The sequence below is a fragment of the Arctopsyche grandis genome, chromosome 7 (genome assembly GCF_051622035.1).
Source record: "Arctopsyche grandis isolate Sample6627 chromosome 7, ASM5162203v2, whole genome shotgun sequence".
NCBI lineage: Eukaryota > Metazoa > Arthropoda > Insecta > Trichoptera > Hydropsychidae > Arctopsyche > Arctopsyche grandis.
In genome coordinates this window covers 13,802,223-13,825,037 of record NC_135361.1, presented here as the reverse complement: position 1 = coordinate 13,825,037, position 22,815 = coordinate 13,802,223, and the positions used below count along the sequence as shown (strand labels likewise).

The following is a 22,815-nucleotide window of genomic DNA, read 5'->3' as shown; positions in this document are numbered from 1 at the left end:
ATAATACACTGGTAAGCTTTGCCCCCGACATCCAAGGCCCAAGATGAAAACTCATGCTATTCGAATAATCTCAATATGTGATGGTATTTGATCTACTAATACTCGAAATATATGGCAGAGAATAAGAAAACAATGGACTTGTCAGCTGCAATCAAAACACGTCAAACAAAAGCACATCCGCTGCCATCGGAGTGGAAGGTCTAGTTCCGATGAACCATCGTCGAGCGATTAAGAATTGAATAAAGAACATGCTTGCTTGATGAACGCAACTTTTTACCGCGTATTTAATAGCCGAAACGATGAAAAAAATTTACGGTTGCCACATCGCGAGCACAAAACGAATTGTAAAATCGCGCAATAGCGCGTGTAATCGCACTCGGAACGATTTCATCAAAACGCTCCTCTTCACTCAAACGTCTCTCGACTATTATCAAATTCATTATACATGATTTTTTATTTCTCACTCGGCGAGCGTTTTTTTTTTTCAATTCTATTCATACGAATTTCAGACTCGTCCGCGAACAAAATGCCACCGGAATAATGAGTTCAATTTGTCCGCTTCGAGATCGACCGCAACAATGTCTTTTCGTTTCAAATGGACATGTGTCTTGTCAGCGACATTGACATTGATGTGCGAAACGATCGTTCAGAAATGTATATTGACATAATATATCTCGTTGCCATTATGAAAATACCGAGTTGAACTTATAAACGACGTACATTCCGCGGCATGAATTCGCCATTAGTTATTTACTGCCTACCTGAAGCTTTGGACCGCACATAATTGCACTTCTGGATCTCTTAATTCCACATCTTCGTTTTATTTCGTAACTTCTAAAATAATGCTAAAATTGTGACTGAAAATATTGAAAGATTGTAATATTGTATATGTGTTATTTTGAATTTACAGTTTTTTTTGCTTTATTTTTTAAATAAAAAAATATGTACAGTTAGTGCGATTGTTGACATTACATTTCACTTGCTAAAAAGTTCATATATGAAACCAAAATAGGATTCGATTTTGTAGGCCCTTTTTTTTCAAGTACTTATGGTCAGCAATATTCCAAAAGATTTTAATAATTATATTAACATCAGTTATTTTGAATTTTCACAATCTGTACTTCAATTTTTGATATTTCTGCTTGAAGAAGTTCTGCTATATGTATATAAATTAAGCTATTTCAATAATGTCTATGTGTGTAGTAAAAGGGCTTACAATAATGTAGCCACGGGTTCGATAGTGGTAAATTGCTGGAATCTATCTTCAAATTGTATCAAAAGCTTTTAAATATTAGTCATAAATAATTTTAGGCTTAAAATATTTACACCAATCACTTTCTCATCCTTGGAAAGTGTACGAGAGAACTATTTATTTAAAAAAATACTTCTCCAAAACTGTTTCTTAGCTGTGAAAGATCTTACAGAGTTAATCATTTCAGCTAAATGATTTCTTTAAAAGCAACTTTTCTTTTCCTTAATTTTATGATTTTTTTTGTCGGTATTTTAACACTTTGAAGCGGGCGCACATGTACTGACACATAGTTGGAAATCCCTGATGTAATGAATGTGTGTTAAAAAAATATATTACAGCACTTCCCTAATTAAATTTGTAATTGTATTAGCACAATTCAAAAAAAAAATCTATTTATCACAAATGTATGATAAACTGAGTTTTGGTATTCGTAACAGTACCTAAATAATAAGAAGGGTGTGGTGAATATGAATCGTGTCACATGAATACAAATCCATCTTGAATTATATCATACGTTACACGGAAAATACTGGAACAATAACGACGATGAAATTGAATTAAACCGCGCATGACGAGAAATTTAATAGAGTTCATAATTTCATAATATATTATACAGCATAATTGTGCTAAAATTTGTCAAAACGAGTCACGTTTCGGGTGGTTCAAAACGTGACCTCGAATTCTTCATACAATCGTTATCTTCATCCGCGCGAGCGTTCGCTGCCTCGAAACTGGCTCGGTTCCCTCATTAATCGCTATAGCGTTTTAACGACACGCTTTAATCCAGCCCGTTTAAACGAGAGAAAAAAATAAATATGAGTGTTTAAAAAAAATGAAAAAGAAAACGAGCCAATAGCAGAAAACAAAAGTTAATTGACAGCGCGTCGGGTCGCTTTGAGAACCTCTTGCACAACCCGAAAGAGAATACGCGAGCCAAAGTCAAACATGACCCGGTTACACGCAATCGCCAATCTCCTCAGACTCTGACCGAGACCATAATTCACTCTTTTATGGCCAAATATATATCCAGGTCTGCAAAAATATTGCAAAAATACCATTTTTATTTTATTTTTATTGGTTCGGCTTAAGGCAATTTAACCTTTTAAAAGGGGGAGAGCTTTTTCTCTTATTGCAATATGAAAGGTCTGAAACGCCGAAAGCGCTCATAATAAGGTACCATCACAACCTGTTTTACATTCTAACGAAAGCTCTCGCTTTTTAAAAGCACATGGAAGATGAAAAGCTTGGCGATCCTCATTTGAAAATTGCTTGCTTACATCGAAAGAGTTTCTTATTATTTCATCATCATAAAAATACATGGATTGATTAACCAATTGAGATCAAAACGATACTACGACCCATAATTGCATAAAAGGAAGCCGACTATTCTATTAGATTAGCTCAGTCTTAGTATAGTCAGGTCTGACGAGAGGGGGAGGGGAGGGTACAGAGTATGCAAATATGTCATTCGATAAAATATATGTATTTTAGAAAGTATAGTTCAGAAATAATCGACATTTTTGCATCGAAGTAAATCCGAAAGACTGAAGATAAACAAATAATGTAGAATATAATATCACAATATAAGTTTTCAAAATATTACTCGTGTTTGTATGTACAAATTTGAAAATATTATCTAATATATTTATGTTAATTTTAATCGATTGTAATTTAAATACGCATAACTTCTTTCTGATACTATGTATATTTTATAAACACATTTACTATCTAGGTTCAGTCAATTTTTATAAAAATTGTACATAGGCCCAGTTTTTTCAAATGTACATATATACATACTAGTTGTTTTACCCGGCTTCGCTCAGTATTTGTAATATAAACAGCGTAAACATGGCGAAACTAATAGTAAATATTCATTTGTTTTTTTATTAAATTTATTTAAATCGAAAAAAAATAATATTCAACCAATCGATCGTCGCCTTAGAAACTTTGACTTGTTTTCGACGTTCCCAACCAAAAATACTTACATATATATATATATATATATATATATATATATATATATATATATATATATATATATATATATATATATATATATATATATATATATATATATATATATATATATATATATATATATATATATATATATATATATATATATATATATATATATATATATATTTATATATACAAAGTCTCTTTCGAAATTATATATTAGATATATTAAAATAAATTTGAAATAAATATATAAATACTTGCAAATTGGCAATCGATGATTATGGATTGATTTAAGAAACCATAGTAACTTGATTATATTACGACAAAGTTGAGATGAACACATCAGTGACGCCAAATGTAACTACTGTATTTTACAGTAAATAAAATCTACTAAAATGTGAACACAGTTAAATCATTGCTAGCTTTCGGGACACTTGCGTTCGTCCTATTAATCAATTTATTTGAATATATGTATAACAAGTTGGGCACACTGTCCAAATTGCTAATTAGGGTCTTAAAAACATACAAACAGCACAACAGACGTCCGATATGCGAATACTAATTATAGTACTATGACTATTAACGCACTTACTAATATAATTTTATTTTTTTTGTTTTAAACCATATTGGTCGAGGCAAACTAACAACCGACTACAGTAAATTTGGAGAGACAGGATAGAGCGAAAAAAATCGCACTTAGTATTCTCTACGTTTGCGTAATTCAAATGACTATAGACATTATGTGTACCTCTGTGATTACCGGAAGCTCGTAATACAATACAATCTACCTACCCACCATTCAAAATTCAATGTGCCTAAAATATGTCATTACTTCTACTTATAAAAATAGATAATTTGGCTACGATACAAAGCTTTCACGACTGGCGCAACTATCACTTGATTGAACAGCTTGACATCCTTCTCCCATATTAAAAGTTTATTTTTTTATTATTATTTTTGAATATAAATTGAGACCGTCTTTTACCAATTCAGTGTGAAATAAGCACTTTCGTGTAGCTTTAAGGCACAGACACGCTGAATCGTACGGCACAGCATACGGAATGGGCGATCTTATTATTCCATCGATTAGCCGATCGATTTATACGATCTTATTATTCCAATAAGTATCTCATACATTTATTTAAATATGGGAATCGCCGCTATCGATTACTGTCGAACCTATGTCAATACAAGAATAAAATATCACCGAAAACACACGTCAAATTTCTCATCAAGTTTAATTTATCACAAATTCGTCTATGATCAATAGGGGTATATAGAAATGGTTCAAGTTGTTTCAGGGATAATAAATGAACAAGTGAACAGCCTCAAGATTCAAATCTCGCTATAATTTAATTTGCATTTATCTAATACATTAACAAAAATTAAGACATTGCTGGCAAATTAACGTTTATTTAGGAAGATTGAAACGGACGAAAAGAAAATACACTAAATGAAACGGCACGGGCATGTTCTTGGTCTCTCGTGGTGGAAAATCCGCATGGGTATCGACAAGCTCTTACATTTCTTCAAATATGTATAGGAATCATCGTTATCTATCATTGTCAAACCTATGTATGTATGTCAATACATAGGGTTTCATAGCGTAGATTGTGTCCTTAAGGTAAGAACACACTGAAATGTACGGCATGTGACGAGCACATGGCTTCCAGTTGTGATGGATGTATCTTCATGTCATAGTTCATTCGTATAATTTCGACAAGTTTCTCCCACATTTCTTTAAATATGGGAATCACCACTATCGACCGTCAAACATACGTAAACACAACAGGGCTGAGTTTTGCCAAGGATCACGATGGCATAGATAAGGCATTCTAGCATTTTTTTATGTGCAAAAATAAAAATAAAAAACACGTGCCACGTACCATACTGTAAGTCCGCAACTTGCAACCCACTGGATGACAGCACTGGTTTTACCGAATACTGTCCACCCATATGACTATGTACATAATAACTGCATACATATTTTTGTGTAATGTGAAAGCAAACATATAAAATTTAATGATGGTAAACAACATTATATTTTTTATTGCTGGTGTCCGCTATTCCCAAATTTTATAAGTTTATTTAGTATTATACGAAAAAGAAAAATTCATTAAACTGAGGATGTAAAAAAAATTTCATGTCGGTTAGTTTCAATAGAGAATACTACGTATAAGACAAGACAAATATGAATAAATAAACAAACAAAGGTACATAAATATTGTCGAGAAATCCCTTTCTGGCACCTTGGGTTTCAGCACAAGAATTGATTAACGAAATTGGAAACGAAAATAGTCCCGATCGTAAAACCGAACACCTTGTGTAGCACACGTGTGTACAATTTCGCTAGCTCTCAAGGCACGTCCGAAATAAATCGCAATCCACACATTCGCAGAAAGGCATCTCGATAACGGCCAATTGCCCGATCGAACGAGAGGAACACATCTCGGAATAGAACAAACACTTTCAACAACCATAACAATACACGATGACGGATAGGAGAAGCGCGTGCGCGTTTGTAAAAACGTACGTATGATGCAGATACGCTGGCAAGGAGGCGAGAAGGCAACGCACAACATTGGAATCCACAAGCAGATGCTAACGATGGACCAGAAAGGAGATGTGCATGAGTTGCATAACCGTAACCAAATGCTCTGCGATTGTCCACAGTGAAGTTGTACCCCATTCATTGTGCGTGCTCGAGCCTTGTTCCGCGATAATCTTCTAAGTGCTCGCTCTATACCCGAATTTACGTACGCTCTAACGGTTCGTTTGATTTGTATAATTATGTACGTTTATAAAATAATATCTGCCACATACGTGGTGTTAAATCGATCAAATGTCAAACGGCTGCTACTACCGAGGTCGCTTGCTTATTTGACCACACAAAAACACTGTTCAATTCGAATAAATAATACGTGTTGAAAGTTTGACATGCTAAAAACAAAGGCGTTAATTATGAAATTAACAAACGTGACTGTCAAGGTGCTAATTAAACGCTTAAATTTGCAATAGAATGTCAAACAATTAAAAAAAATCGTATTTGCGACGATGCTTCAATATTCTGAGTAGAAAATTTTGTTTTCTTTATAATATACTAGTGGTTCTACCCGGTTTCGCTCGGTATTTGTAATATAAACAGCTTAAACATGGAAAAACAATCTAATAGTAAACATTAGTTTGTTTTTTTTATTAAATTTATTTATTATATATGAAAATAGAAACTACATATATATAGAATCCGGATGTGAAGGATTCCAAGCGAAACGCACAGATTAAGTGTCAGACTATTTATTGTACATGTATCTTCGGGCTTGTTCTCCAACAAGTGACCATAACAACACGCATCCGGTCTCTCCCATGCATACCACACACACTTTATCCATAGCAGTTTGACCAACCACAATTACGGCTCGGCTCGTTTAAAAATCATTCCTACATATATATTATACTGTATATGAATATACCTTCTGATTAATATCATCATCATCATCTACAGCCATTCACCATCCACTACTGGATGAAGGACTCCCCAACACGCTTCCAGTTATCTGTTTTGCGCAACTCTCATCCATATGACCCCGCACATTTTCCAAATTTCGTCTACCCATCTTCCCTGCAGTTTTACTTTTAACCTTTCGTATTATCTCGGGTACCATTCTAGGACTTATTTTGTCCACCTTTCGTCCATTCTTCTAGCTTATGATTAATGTGAGTTCTGGAAAATGGTTGGAGCTAATGTGAGACTCACATTACGGAACATATAAATGTGTCAATATAAAATGTACCAAAGAATATATTTCATACTGCTGTTTATATGCAATTGCACGGCTTGAGAGATGGGAAAGATTACACTCAAAAGAGTGGCGCACGGAACGTGCTCCGTAATGTGTGGGACGTATCTGAAACAGTAGCAACCGACACGATCTATTAACATTATACAATAGTACATGTCAACGAAACATATCGAGCAGAATCTGGTTTTCCTTGGCCATTGTGGAAATATTCTAGATTGCGGATGAAGACGATATCTCAACAGTGAATATAATAACCTAATATATAATTTCGAAAGATACTTTGTATGTATGTTTGTAAGGTTTGTTGGTAATCGAAAAACAAATCAGAGTTTCTATGAGGACGATTCAATATGTATGAATATTATTTTTTTTCGATTCAAATAAATTTAATAAAAAAACAAATGAATATTTACTATTAACTATTACTATTTTTTCGATGATTAATTTTAATGAAAGTTTATGATTATGATTATGAATTTTTATTTTGATGTATTTATTTTGTCTTTTTGTTTTTGTTATATATTATATTTTTTTATATTATTTCATAATTTTTATCATATTATTATTCTTATTATTCTGATATTTTTATTGTACTGTTATTTCTATTTTTTTTCTTTTTTTGTTTTCTTTAACTATCTTACTCTATTATCATTTTTGTTTCTTATTTTAAATGTTTGAGCTTTTCTTTTTTTACCTATATGTGAAAATTATTAATGGTTTACTTAACATAATTATATTTTTTTTTACTATCAATCTAATAAACTGTAAACTGTAAATTTTCCAAATAAATAAAATAAAATAAAATAAAATAAAATTAGATTCGCCATGTTTAAGCTGTTTATATTACAAATACTGAGCGAAGCCGGGTAAAACAACTAGTTATAAATAAATAGAATATAACAGAATGATTTTAAATTTAGTTAAAAATGCTCTTGTTTATGACCGTATGCATGATGCAAGAGTAAGATGAAGAATAAAGAGCGCATCCCCTCATCTCACTCACTCACGCTACTTACGAGCGAGAACATTTTAAATTGTAATTAAAAATCATTTACCTCTCGAATTAGTACGTTTAGACAATAAAAATATATATATATATATCGAAATAAAAAACCGATCCTTATAAACGTGGTTAAGTGAAAAATTAGAGAATATAATAGAATGATTTGGTGGTGTAAATTGTATGTAATTCCAATTTATTGAGTCATATTATATTGTCAAACTAAACAATAGATGACCTATAGGCTTTAATTAGTATCAGTAAAATCTCAATTATATTACAAATTGGACTATAGGCCGTTTAATTTGTAAACAAACGCTCTAATTTGCCATGTCTAATTATCTCCTTGCTGATTAATTATCTAAAGATCTTTGACCTTTTAGCTATGGCACTTAAGTATTGGAAATTCACATTTTCCATAAAATTTTCTTCTCGATTAAGCTAACGTTGATTGCTTAATGAAGAATAATATGTAAATTCCGAGAAAGCATATTATCGATTAAGTCATATGAATAAACAGTAGTCCATTACACCGGTATACAATTTTTACGAAAAGAGCGGTTATTGATCATTTTCTTCATTGAATTGCAGACTTGAGTGTGTAATTTGAATTAAGTGCAACATCCGTAATACTATTTTAATAATACTTTACAACCATTCATCGATCTTGATTGCTTTCTTCCCGCGTTTTAAAACTACGACAAAAGTGACACGCCTTCCGATGATAATACATATGTATGTACATAGAACATTGTTATCAGCCGCTAGAACAATCGCGGAAATCATAAACACGATTTAAATAGCACATAACTCTAATCAGGAAGCATTCTGTGACTTTAGTGCAATATGAGAACGTACATAACACGTATATATGTATATACATGCTCGAGAATACATGCCTATATATTTGTCGGTAATAATTGTTCGAATAAATATTTGAGCTCCATTGTTTATTGAATTCTTGAATACTTGCAAGCACACAACTCGTTGGAAGTGTTTACTTTTTTAATTCAAGCCAAGACTTATGTGTGTAGGAATACGATAACAAACCAGGCATTTATTTTTACGATTGTTATCGAACATCGTTACGCAGTTCGATTACGAGATTCAACCCTTTCGCGACCGCGTACCGGAGCGAAAATATTGCAAAAGGTTAATGATCACAAGTCCCTGTCGGATCGAAGAGAGCATAATTGGCGTAGAACATAACGCCTGCGGCTAACTTTAGCAAATGTCAGCAAAATTAACGAACAATGAATCGTTTGCGCAATTACCGAACGTTGCTAGATGAGGACTTTTGTAAGTGGTTCGCTAGCAGGATTCAGTGGGATTTATAAGTGGAACGTTCTTATATCGATGTTACAGCCGAAGTGTATTTTCAGTTGTAATATATTCCAACTGGCGTTTTAGGTAATTCATATTCGAATACACTACAACTAGTAAATTATAGCTCTACAAGTACAAATACACTTTTAACAATGTGCACCAGTTGTAATATAACAGTTGAGTTTTGACAGTTTTAATATTTTTACGAATGCTTTAAAATTCAATAATGCGTTAAAATTTGCTAGATATTACGAATTATGCTAATAATTATGGATAACTTTAAGAATGTGTTCAAAACAAAAATGTGAATTTCCAACTCAATTTACTAGACGGCTAACGTTTTCACGAAACCTAACCTATCCATCTAACCTGATACCAACTTATAGTTGTGTATTTTCATTACTTATGTATTTTCAGTTGTAAAATATTTTGACCAATTGGAATGTACACAATTCGCCTTACGAATCAACTTATACATATATTCCAACTAGTCAAAATATATCACAACTGAAAATACACCTCAACTGTGAAGACGAAAACACACTGAGCGGTATGGGACGTCACCTCCCTGGCTTGTAAACTTGGTGTTCCGTGACCGTAAATAGTGAGTGTTCCCCAAACCGAATTCAGATGTAGTTGCACGTGCAGAATACACGTTTGGGAGGTCGCACGAGTATGCATATCCATATGCAACTGAAAAATTTCTCCTACATTTCTTCAAATATGGGATTCATCGTTATCGATCACTGTCAAGCAAGGATAAATACAAGGATAAAATATCACCGAAAACACTCCATGGGGGAGGGGGTGATTTTTGGGACTGTGTACCATGTACATATGTATGTATATGGGCTACGGGTATTGCGTTTTTTTCGCATGTTTAAAAGTATCTAAAAAAAACACGTACCACGTACCACTCAGTGTGTTTTCGCCCTAACGGCAGTTGGTACCAGTTTAGATGGAATATATTCCGACTAGTCAAAATATATTATAACTGGAAAATACACTTCAACTATGTACATATAACATCGACACTTCGATCTGAGATGGTCATAGACGTATTGTATATGTATAATATGTAAGTGCGATTCAATTTTGCGATTCATCTGTCGCTTCAATAAAAAGTTGCGGTTGTGTCTTTAATTCGTACTTGAACGTTGCAAAAAACGAAGATGATTATGATGATGTATGCAGATACGTCACACGCCGGATGCAACAAACAGAATCACATTGACACGTCGGTCACGACGACGAAATTTGACAATTTTTGTACTGGCTACAGCTGTGGTTCAATATGTAGGATAGTATCGCCAAAAAAGACTTAAATGGATAGTTTTTTCGATATCTATTATACGCGAGCCTTTATCAATGTTTGTACATATTTATGAAGTAGAAACTTGGATACTCGGAGAAAATAAAAAATAAATTTGAACAGTCAAAACCATCAACATAGCTCAGTGGTTAGCGTATATACTATCGAATAAGGGTTCATGGGTTCAATCAAGATCACCGAGAGAAATCCCGGGCCCTGGGAAAAACCAATTCTGGGCCCTATAAAAATGGTCTTATAAATATAATGACAGACTCTAACCTATATACATAGTATTCAAAGGGCAAGGTGCTGAAAGAAGTGAAAAAGTACTAAATATTGAGTATATAATCCATAATGGTCACAAAGAGTTGAAAATGTGTAACGTTTAGTATTTAAAATAGTCATTGATTGTTAAAAAAACATCAACTTTTACTTTCTGTAATGTTTCAACTGATACGCTGCAATCATGCTTACAATCTAAGCGAAGCGTGCATGCACCATAAAAACAAATGTGCAACCTTCGTCGAGGTTAAGGGGAGCCGATAAGCACTTCTGAAAAGATTAAATATATAAAATGAGCACGAATCTGGTCATTTCTTCTACGATCACCTAGCGAACAGTACATATGTACACATGTATATATGGATATACAGTGAAACCAAATTTTTCAAATTGAAAAACGCTAATTCGATATATTCGTTGTGAGCGGCTACACGCCTCATTGCAATTTCTGTATATATACAGCTTTCTGTATTTATACAGCTACCGCGAAATCCGTCTGGTGCAGCTATATACATATATCGTCAAATATGAGCTATATTGGTTTTTTTTCGAATTCCTGAGAAATTAGTGTATGTACATAAAGGAAAGAAGGTTAACTGATTCAGTCAGACGGGGACGCAATCCAGAAACAACGTGTGAACTTAGCTTTTCTTTTGGCGCTTTTCTCTCGTAAGACATAACAATAAACAAATATTAATAGTAAATTTAAAAAAATAATGAATGTGAAGTATCGTTACTATCCAATACATTTAATATTTTTGGTTCATTTGTATGTTCCTTTTGCGTGGATTTTTTTTTTAACTATTTTACTTAAAGTACATCTTAAAGATTTCCAAGGGTGTTTTATAATGTTTCTAATGTCAGTGGCTCTCAACATATTCATTTTTGAAGAGAGTGTTAAAATTTGTAATGTTTTCAAATTTCGTTTTACCGCAACAGGTGACACTGGAACATATAACTAAGCTGTTTCCTTTGAAATATGTATTAAAAACTATTTGCACGCGTGCCGACACGTGCTCTGCACCCACCATATACAAAGTATCATATCCCAAGATTCCGGCATCAAAACCCATGTGGTATTTCTAAATCCGGTTAACATAAACAGGCGATACAGCTTCCAGAAACGTCCGTCGTATCCTGCCCGAACCAAATAAAAATAAAAAAAAGAAGAAAATATCATAACGAGGCAAAATCTGTGAGTTCCCCTCTATATACAGGACTCCCCAAATCGAAAGCCGTTTGTTTCTACGAGACCGCACCGTTTGATACCCACGAATAGATCGTGAGCGTTCACGGTTGAAAACTGCTATTATAAATCCGCAAGAATTTCTCTTTGATCATCATCAAATAATAGTAATCCCTCATAGTCTTCTTTGGAGCGGTAGTTTCCATGTTATCCGACGAATTGAAGTGCACCGTACGTGTCGAACTCGCAAATGAGCTCGACATTAGTCATGACGCATGACTATCTGGTGACATTGTCGATCTCGCCTGGATACGTGCAAGGATTAATAGGACAGCATTCCAAATGAAAGGAGACCAATGACGGAAGACTCCTTTTTCTTACAGAAGATCGCGTGGAACTCCGCATCCCAAAAAGAGAAAACCCACACAATAACGGAACGCGCGAATGGCTTGAATTTCACTCTAAATAACCGAATCTATTTTCAAATAAAACGCATCGGCGAAGTATCTGGAAAACTGCATTTCAACACTTGGTAACAAATAAACCGAACGGACCACTTTTGCTTCCACTCGTTCACAAGTAGGTATATATTTAAGTGCGTCTGGTATCAATTCTAAACATCGTCAATTTGATTGTTCGCATTCTCCAATATCATGATTGTCATCAGATTCCATTATGACTATGCCCAAGTATACAGATCTACAATTACATCTTGACGGCATACTTTAAAATTAAATCAATAAAATCAAAATAATATATATGTATGTACATATAATATATACACGGACATGATGTTTGAAATATTTATAAAGTTTTTCAATATTACGTTTGTTTTGTAGTAAATGAGCCAAATATGTAGCACTTACTACGTACGAAAAAGTTTCCAATCACTCTTTCTGACACGGATCATGGCAATCCTCGAAAAATATATGAATTAATTAATATTTGTTATCGAATGTTAGTCGAAATTTTAAATGTTCCGCTTATTTATAAATAAATGTTCGATAACGTATACAAGCAAGATGAGGTCGGTTAGAACTCATTTCGATGTTTATATCGAGCTTCTAAATTGACTAACGTTTGTATAAAAAAAAGACATACGCGTTCAGAAATAAGTCCTTGAATTTAGATTACTTGAAGCACTTATTTCAATTTAAAATTTGCTTAATATTCCTTCAAATAAACTAATTGGAAGTGTTAGTTGTTTGTTTTTCTCCTTCTTCTTCGTTTGCAACATCGGTTCGCTTTCTAGCTCGAAGATTAAAAGGATTACACCGCATACGAATCAGTCCGAGTTCAAGTTATGGTAAACAAATAGGATTAAAAGATTACAGATTAATTTTAGAACATATTCAAATGGAATTGAATAACTTGAATCGAACTAGACGATCTAGTTTTTTTTTTTTTTTTGATTTTTAAATGCTTTTTATTATTACGAAATTATGTTCACAATACATCTTATATCTATTTTAATAGCTACTGATCTACTGATCATTTTCTATTTTACAATTTAATTTAATTTGGTTAGTAATCACAGTATTATATTATTCTAATGTTAATCTTAAGCATAATAGGAAAAAGAGCTGAAAAACCTATTTACAATCCTTATAAATGTTCATAATACATCTAATACATAATATTAATTAAAGACTCTCTAAAGTCGATGACCTAAAGCAGATTGTGTTTAGGTAATCTGTGTTTATACCTGAAGGGTATAGACATTTTGTTGTAATCACCGAGACTCTTCACAAGTGTGTTAGTATGGTTATTAGTGATTCTGTCATAGAATCTACTGGTTAGTTTGTTAGTAATGTCTGTAACAAACGGAATATTATATATGGCATGCAGTTTTTTCAGGTTAGTATATATGGGTGTATTATAAATTATTTTTAGGGATTTATTTTGTATTACTTGGAGCTTGGAAAGGTTAGTATTCGAGGCGTTATTCCATACAGGTGAAGCATAGGTTAATAATGGTAATATGAGCGCGCGATATAATTTTATTTTATTTAGCGTTGATAAAGAACTATGGCGATTAAATATTGGATATATTGAGGATATACCCCGCATCGCCTTGCATTTCGCTGCCTCAATGTGAGGTGCCCATCTCATTCTTTTATCAAACGTTACTCCTAAATATTTTATTACTGACTGCCATTTCAGACTTTCTCCAGAGGGGATTTTCAGATCTAAACTTGGCTTATGCTTTCTAACACTAAAGAATGTGGCGTCTGTTTTGGTTTGATTAATTTGAATTTTCCACTTAGTGAAGTGTTCAGTCATTGTTTTAATTGCAAATTCAAGATTTTTAAGAATGGTGTCTGGTTTTTTGCTACTTGTGAAGCAAGCTGTATCATCTGCATATAGGGCTATGTGACAGTTTTTTGGAATAGGTATGTCATTTATATATATGGAGAACAAGAGTGGGCCAAGCAAGCTCCCCTGCGGAACGCCAGCTGCGATTATTTTTATCTAGTATTTACGTACATATGTATGTACTTGTAATACTAGTCAATAGATCGTAACTTCGTTTCTAATCAAATAAACCATTACGATGTTTAACTTTTTACTCATCTTATGAGTAAAAAGTTAATGTGTGAGTCATCTTATGAGTAAAAATAAAATGTGTTTCTTATCTTATCAAACTGATAAGATAAGAAACACATTTTATGCTCACAAGGACGACTGACTGGGACTGAAATCAGTGCATGCCAGGAGTCAAAGGGGGCCCACCCAGGGTTAAAAAAATTGTTCCCCCCCCCCCCTCATATAACAAAATTTTCTTCTTTCCATCACGCTAAAAATCAAGTGCAAAAAATAAATAAGATTTTCAAAAATGGGAATAAACAAAGTTAGGTACAAGAAAAATGGCAAACGCAAAATAGATCCATAAATTACATTGTATATTTCGTTTTAATCCTTGTCCTAGGTAAATAGAATGCATCATAAAAGAATGCGGCATAAAAGCGGCTTTTACTTTAGGTAGAAAACAATTAGGGACGTCATTTCAGCTTTTTCTTGGGGGGCAGGTCAAATTGATTTTTTTTTGAAATTGAATCAAAAAATCTTTTTTGTATCGGAATAAAAATGGAAAATATAAAATATGAAAAAAATAAGCTTATTTTTGAAAAAATAATTATAAAAAAATATAATGTAAAAAATCAAAAAAGCGCCACAGGCGAAATTTTTTTTCCAAAAATCTTCACATGGTTAGCAAAAATAGACCATCAAAATGTATCGATAAACGATACACATCTGTTTTTGAGACAAAATAAAGTAAAGGGGACCTTTCTAACGATTCGCTCCATGGGATGAACAATTTCTAAGAATGTTACCCAAGGCATACCACTTAAAAACCAAAATATACTTGCTTCAATATAATAAAATCTTTTTTTTTTCAAAGCACATAGCAGCGATTATTTTATTAGTTACCCAAAAGTAACATACATAAGAAATAAACGCAGCATTCATAGATCCATAGTATCTAATTAATCATTAAATTCATAATATTTTCTAAATTCACACTATTCCTTAATTTAGGGGGGGGCGAGTGCCCCCCAAAATTACGTCCCTGAAAACAAAAAATGCATAATATTTTTAATTAATGTTAATCGAAAATCGGGATTTTGGGGAGGGGGCCCCTATCCTATGTTTCTATATACATGGATGTGTCTAGATTAGGAATAGATTTTATATTCGGAAACTGTTTAAAATTGTGTATTTAAATCTTACTATATCAAATGTTATTTTAAAATTATAGTCAAATGTTATTTTAAAAGTATGTATGAAGTAAATTTAAATCGCTGGTTGATGATGAATCGTCCTATCAAAATTGTTTTAAGCAATTCAGTTTAAATTATTCACGGAAATTTGTTTATTCCCATTTTAATTTCAGTAGGTAGTTGTTTCAGTAGATAGGTATTGGTATATGCATAATCTTTAAGTTGGAAATGGGCCCGGTAAAAGGGCCCACCCAAATGTTGAAACTTACATTTCGAGCCTAATAAAAAAAGTTAACCGATCCTTGGGCTGTTAAAGCAGGTATTAGTTGTTTGTGTATATCGTAAGAAATTTGTTTTGTTGAAATACCCAAACTCTAAGTCCCAAAGTGCAATATCCTATAAATTTTTACACACGTGAAATAGTTAAAAAGTTATTTAATTTTACTGAGGGCCCATATTTTCTAACGGATAGTGGGACAGTCCGCCACTGACGACATCGATATACATATCGAAGTTGTTAAGTCGAATTCAAACACAAAACCCATGCTAACATGCAAAATTGGTCGGAATGCAGTACAACAATTCGGAGATATTTGCGAATAGACCGATATAGAAAGACGCGAATAGCATTCCAGTCACTTCTGAACGATCCCGCGTTAACTTGACTAAAATATCAATACAAAAAGTAAAAACCACATAGTTTGAAAGTCTAACGGTAGTACCGTTCATTTCCATGTCCCATCGTGACACTGATTCAAAACATCGGACTAAAACAGATGTGGGGAGTCTGGCGATATTTTTAATTCGTCCAACATTCCCATAAAGTCAACATGATTTGTTATCTCGTGTTGTGATGCTAGGATGCACCACAACTGCTCAGCTCGAATGCTGCGTCCACACGAAGCTGGTCTAACCGAAAATTTTATCAGCTTCAACTTTTTTAATTTACTTTCCATCGGTTAAAAATCGTACACTACAAAGTATTTATCAAAAGGTCTGACCTTTTAGGTCAACGGGTTCGTATTCGTATAATCAAAACGCTCAAGCGTGAAATTTCCGTATATACACACACACATGCGCGCGTAATATCAAAGATGTGTGGGTCCAATAAAATCGTATCTTATATTATGGTAATGAATTCATTTGGAAGAAGCGTGTATTCTAATTAACCCTTTCGCGGTCAATCGTGAGTTATTCTCGACTCAATCAACGGCAATTCAACGAGTCCAAAAATGTAATAAAAAGAAGAAGTGTTTGTCCCAAATTCTAACTAATTTGACTATTATAAAAGACTCACGAATAGGGCTGCCAATTATTTTTGAGATAATTTCGAGACACACGTGAACCCAAACAAAGCAATTGAGTACCCCCCTCCTATATTGAATTATCAGCACAAATAACAAAATTGTAATACAAGCGAATTTTAACTTCCTTCTTCATTTGCCAAATATAATTAGAATAAAATTAAAAGAATTTTTCCAATAATATTCATTATTGAATATCAGTTATTTCCCTCAGTGAGTCATAATTTAAATATGTTTTGTTTTTAGGATTTTGTAATATAATATACATCGTTGGTATTCTGGCAAAAATTAGATGTTTTGAATTTATTAAGTCAAAAATTATTTTGGTCACAACATGGTGGGCTTTAAATTTCTTGATTTTCGATAAAGTCGATTTTTTCAAAACAAAGCTTTCTGCCAGTATACCGACGACATATGAGCCGTTTTATTTGCTATACAGAGCTTTTATTTCACTACGATGTATTCGATCCCCCTCAAAAAGTCTCGATCAATCTACATATGAACGGTTATATTTGAAAGTGGCGGAAATCCAATTTCCCAAAACACTATTTATAATTCACAAATTGTTATCACTTATTTTAATTCGATATGTCCAGAATCTCTGAAAAGCAGAATAAACGTATTACAGTCCACCACTTTTTTATTAAATATTGTCAAACGCAAAACATTATATTTAATATTTTGCGAGATATTTCTCGAAATGAAGAAAAGGGGACTTATGTATGCCACTTTCAATTATAACGGCTCATACGTATGTATGTACATACATACGTACGATTCAATTCCGTTCAGGATATATCCATAAAACCAGAATCCTAGATAGGAACTTCCATTCCGAAATATTGGACAACCCTGATAACGACATGTATTCAACGCCAATGAAAAATTTAAGTAATTCGTCAATAGAAGAATTATCCTCATTATTTTCTCAATCGGAATACGATTAGCCTACTTGAGCGTTAAGCGTCGACTGAAAATGTTCTTACAAAACAGATAATTCATAATCAAGATTATTTCAACAAAATTATCTTCCAATCAGCAAAAATACGTTCATATTTTGATAACAAGCGGAGTCAGTATCGAAAGATATTGAATAAAAAAAATTCATTCATCGTATACAGATCGTATATCTCGAAGGATCAAAATTCAACTTTTCGCACTGAAAACGTGCGACAACATTCTAAACAAATTACGAAACCGTTAACAATTCTTAGAACTTGACCGAGTCCTCGCATTACATTACAAGTAAGCAAGATATTACATCGACCCAACACGCAGAGACATCATCACTCATTTTCGACATCACCTTCAGATGCTATAAATATAATACATCACTTCACGTCACACGCGAATATAATCGATAAATATAGAATATACAATTCAAACTTTCGCCGATGAAAAAACTGAATTTTGTTAGTAAAAATTTTGATTGTAAAAAGTTTGCCAACCTCGTGGACGTCCATGTTGCGCGGATGGCTTATCTTATCTAGAGGTGGTTAGCGACATATCCGCAGGTGAGACAGTCATGTTCGCGGATACGGAAATCGTGTAAAACGAGGCAACAGAGTGTGGGGGGAAACGCGCGCACCCACCGATAACCGAGAGTCGACTGGCAAACTCGCTCAGGTGGGGCGAACGCCACTCAGCAAACGATACACACAACACATGCACACTCTCTTGCCAATAAACCGCGAATCCACTGTACAACACAGCCTCCTCGGACACATCTCTCGAGGATTTCAAGCGACAAGAATGCGGACACGTTCCTGCTACGGCTCCAGCCACCACTCTGTGTATACTAAGTCCTTATGCACGCATTCTACGAGTATGTACATATGTGTGTATAATGCGACGTTCGTGTTATTCCCGTATTAAATGCAGGTAGGACTTCCTTCCTGCCTTTAAATTTTATAAGTGACTAAAATATATCGAAAGATAAATTACTAGAACCAAATAACGGAGAATTATTTGGTCGGTGTCATGGTGTGCAATTTACTATACATATATTATAAAAAGTGTGATTGTATTTATGGTGTCAATTGTCAATGGTGTCAATTTTAGCAATGATTTAATAAATCGACAAGTTGAAGCGACTAGTCCCAAAAACGACAACTGTTTTTTCTGTGATGTAAAACACGATTTCTGACAGTGACGGCCGATCTGAATTTGCATTAAAATCTTGCCAGTTGCTACAGGAGTATCCGAAAGCAATCGAGGAAATCGAATGATTTGTACAATAAGTTCAAACTAAACCAGTTGTTAAAATTTGAAAAATTCATATTGATACTTATGTATGTATGTATGTATGTACATATAATAAAATCTTCATATATGTATTTTCTTAATAAATAATAGAGAATATATAATTGAACTTTATTTTATATATGTACATAGTATTCACTTAGTAAACTGAACTATATGTAATTAGGCCACTTTACACTTAAAATTAGATACTATTTACTTGGATTACTTTAAGTTTATTTTGAAAAATATCAACTATAAAAATGTACATCCTTACTTGAGTTAGAATTAACTTTAAAATAGATACACCTTAATGTAAATAAATTAATTCCAGTGAAAATAATTTTTCTCATGTGCAATATATTTGTTGAATATTGGAATAATTTATTTAATGTTGAATACGTTTAACTAAAATTGAATATTTGATATATCTGTTATGAATGTACATTATTTTTATAAAAGTGAAAATCGTCAAAATTATTCATTAGCACCCATATATTTAAAAAACGCATGGAACTTATATTTATAGGTATAAAGTATGCATTAATAACTCGTTATCATATTTTAAATCGAAATAAAAAGTTCAGATTATCTATGCTTATCAATTATATACGCGCAGCCTTCTTCCTCATTATCCCGGATAATCGAGAGTACCGTGTATTATAAATGAACCAGCTTTAAAATCCTTTATTTGTGACCCTTCATCAACTTGTGCAAAACACACTTCACACAATCAACGTTGAGTTACCTACTATTGACTGAGTGCGGTGAGTTAGATGATGGATTGGCCATACAAAAACATTGACTGATGGAGACTGTCAATATGAGTTTTAATAGGTAACTAATATTGACATTGTATTATAAGGCGAATGTAACACGATTTATTATAAAAAAATAAATTTAAATGAATAAAATTAAATTAACTATGCACATCTTGAAAGAACATAATCAAAACGTTGCTTCATACATACATACATACATATGTGGATTAATTTCCATATGCTATCTGAATATGATAATTAAATATCTTATCTAAATGCTAATATAACAGATGCTCTTTATCTACAAAACAACAGCAAATTTCAATGATATGTGTGTATACCTCAGTGGATCAAATTATAACTCAGTAGACAGGATTCCGCTACCACCAGCTCAAAGGACACAAACTTCACAGAAGCGTCAGAAGAACACACACTGACGGGATTTTTTTATTTCAAACGGCACTCTAGACTAGGGAAAGCTCCTCAAAGACGAAACGACGACACAGAGGAGCACCGACCCGCGAAGACCAGAAGCAAGAGAGACCTCTGGTTGGATCGCCGATGGCTCCGGTTCTGATCTGCCCCCCTTTGCTGACCGCGCCGAATAAGGAAGGCCGTTCTTCTGCACACCACCGGGTTCACCGATCTCTCTCCACCGGCGACGGGTTTCCATACCTCAAATTTGCCCGAGTGTCGGCCGAGCGACGCCCGCTAATCTCTCAGGATCGAGTTTCGTCCGTCCGAAGCATGTGAGAGAGAGCAAACGTTTGGGGCGGTCGTTTTTTTTCTTCTGGGTCAGGTTGTCCTCATCGATCACACATCGGTTTCGCTTTAGCGCAATGCAGACAATTTACGGCGGCGATAAGAGGTGTGGTCGAAACCATAAGGTTACCATTACAAAAACGACGGTACGTATAAATAACGTCCTCGGACCTCAACGGGAGGCCCTCGACCGGTTCTCGTCAATGAGCAGGAGAGGCCGTGACGTCAAAAAGTGCACTTGGACTCCCGCGGAAAAAGCAATACCGGGTTGCAAATAGATTTTAATTCGCTAAGTGGTCGGTCTCGAATAACAACGGAATCTATTATCGTGATTGGTTTCTGAAAGCCCACTTTGCAAATTATTCTCCGTGCCACTAATGTGGAATAGATAGTATGACCCAGTTCAATATATGTATGTACAGTAAAAGATCTATAAAAAAAAGCAGTTCCAACCCTTGTCTGTAGAATTATAAATTTATTCTTCGTCGCCAAGTTATTTATTTATTACACAACTTTTTTTTCAAACTGGAAGAATGAAGGCACGACATGACCAAAATGTAATCAATCACAACGTTTACTTTTTTTAATTTAACTACAAGAGATGGAAAATATGAAGAAAGATGAAATGGGTAGTTTCTTTATAATGTTTTTGAAAAGAAAGTTACTAAATCAATGCGTTTTTTTTAATAATGACGTACATATGAAAAAAATTGACGCTCAACACAAGAATGATAAGTAAACTAGGTTTCTAGAAAGATGTATTCTTGTTACATCAATAACCGATCAAGAGATAAATATTATACACAATGTGTAAAATGTCTATATATTTATTTTATTATTATAATTAGTACATTAACCTTTTGAATGCTGACCAACGCCGAACGGCGTTTTGCCAACAAGTTCATTAGCCTGAAATACGCCGATCAGCGTTGTATTTTCGGTATGTAAAAAATAAACAACAATACTACCCGCTAAGCCTTTCCAGGTAACATTGAAAAAAATATATATTGAACGTGGGTCGTGTAATCCGTGTCAATTGTTATAAAGACTGATTTACACCGGAATTTATGAATTTATAACCATAGCAGAATTTCCCGATGGAAATCCCTAACTGCTGAGTATTTTAGATTGTGGCTTGGCATTTAGATTGTGAGCATTACATTTTAACAACAATGAAAAAGATGGAACTATTATAGTTTTGGAAAAATACAAGAGCAAGATACATATATTAGAGTCTAAACACACCTTTACAAAACTTGAAATCCTCGGTGGTAGTTATCTAGGGTGGTGATCTATGGTTTGTTTGTATTAGCTACAATTTTTATACCTGCTTTCTATTGGATTTCTAAATAATTGTAATTGGAAAAGTTGGCGAAATTTTCAGCGTGGCGGGTTTTCAACAGAAAAGACATGAGCACCAAAGGGTTAAAAAATAATAGTAAAATAATGTGACCTGGCAAGTTACTCCAATGCGACACAACGATCTTAACCAAAAAACAACAACAAAAATAAATAAATTATCAATCATTCACCTCTCTAAACTGACCAATTCATCAACACGACAATCAAACAGGTCCAAATGCTCTCATATCACTCAAAGAAATCGGACAGCTCTTATGAGACGAGTTGCCAAAAGCAGACATTCTCGTAACAAGAGGTTGGAAATTCCACGATGACAAAATTTAAGCTCCGATAAAATCGGTTGTCAGTATTTAATAGTCCAAAGAAATATTCGGAAATGGCAACAATCCTTCTCAAAGATAGTGAGTCGAAGCCTCATATACCTTTTGAAAAAGTTGTAGGAAATAAATACGGGTATGATATACCTATGTACATACATATATGTATACATACAATATATAGCAAAGCAAAGGAAAATATTGCTATATGAAGTGCTCGAATGTT

At 33.6% G+C, this 22,815-nt stretch overlaps 1 protein-coding gene across 2 annotated transcripts in view; it reads right to left on the bottom strand.

The window, feature by feature from the left end:
• Window positions 1-22,815, bottom strand: part of by (focal adhesion protein tensin) — an 87,373-nt gene that overhangs the window by 21,855 nt on the left and 42,703 nt on the right. Inside the window, exon 1 of one of the 2 annotated variants that reach the window (XM_077434435.1) lies at window positions 18,595-18,757. The exons of the other annotated variant lie outside the window; for it this stretch is intronic. Within the exon in view, the coding sequence (XP_077290561.1) occupies window positions 18,595-18,609 (15 nt within the window). The 5' untranslated portion in view covers window positions 18,610-18,757. Of the gene's footprint in view, window positions 1-18,594; window positions 18,758-22,815 lie in introns of those variants that run through there. 2 annotated transcript variants of the gene reach the window in all.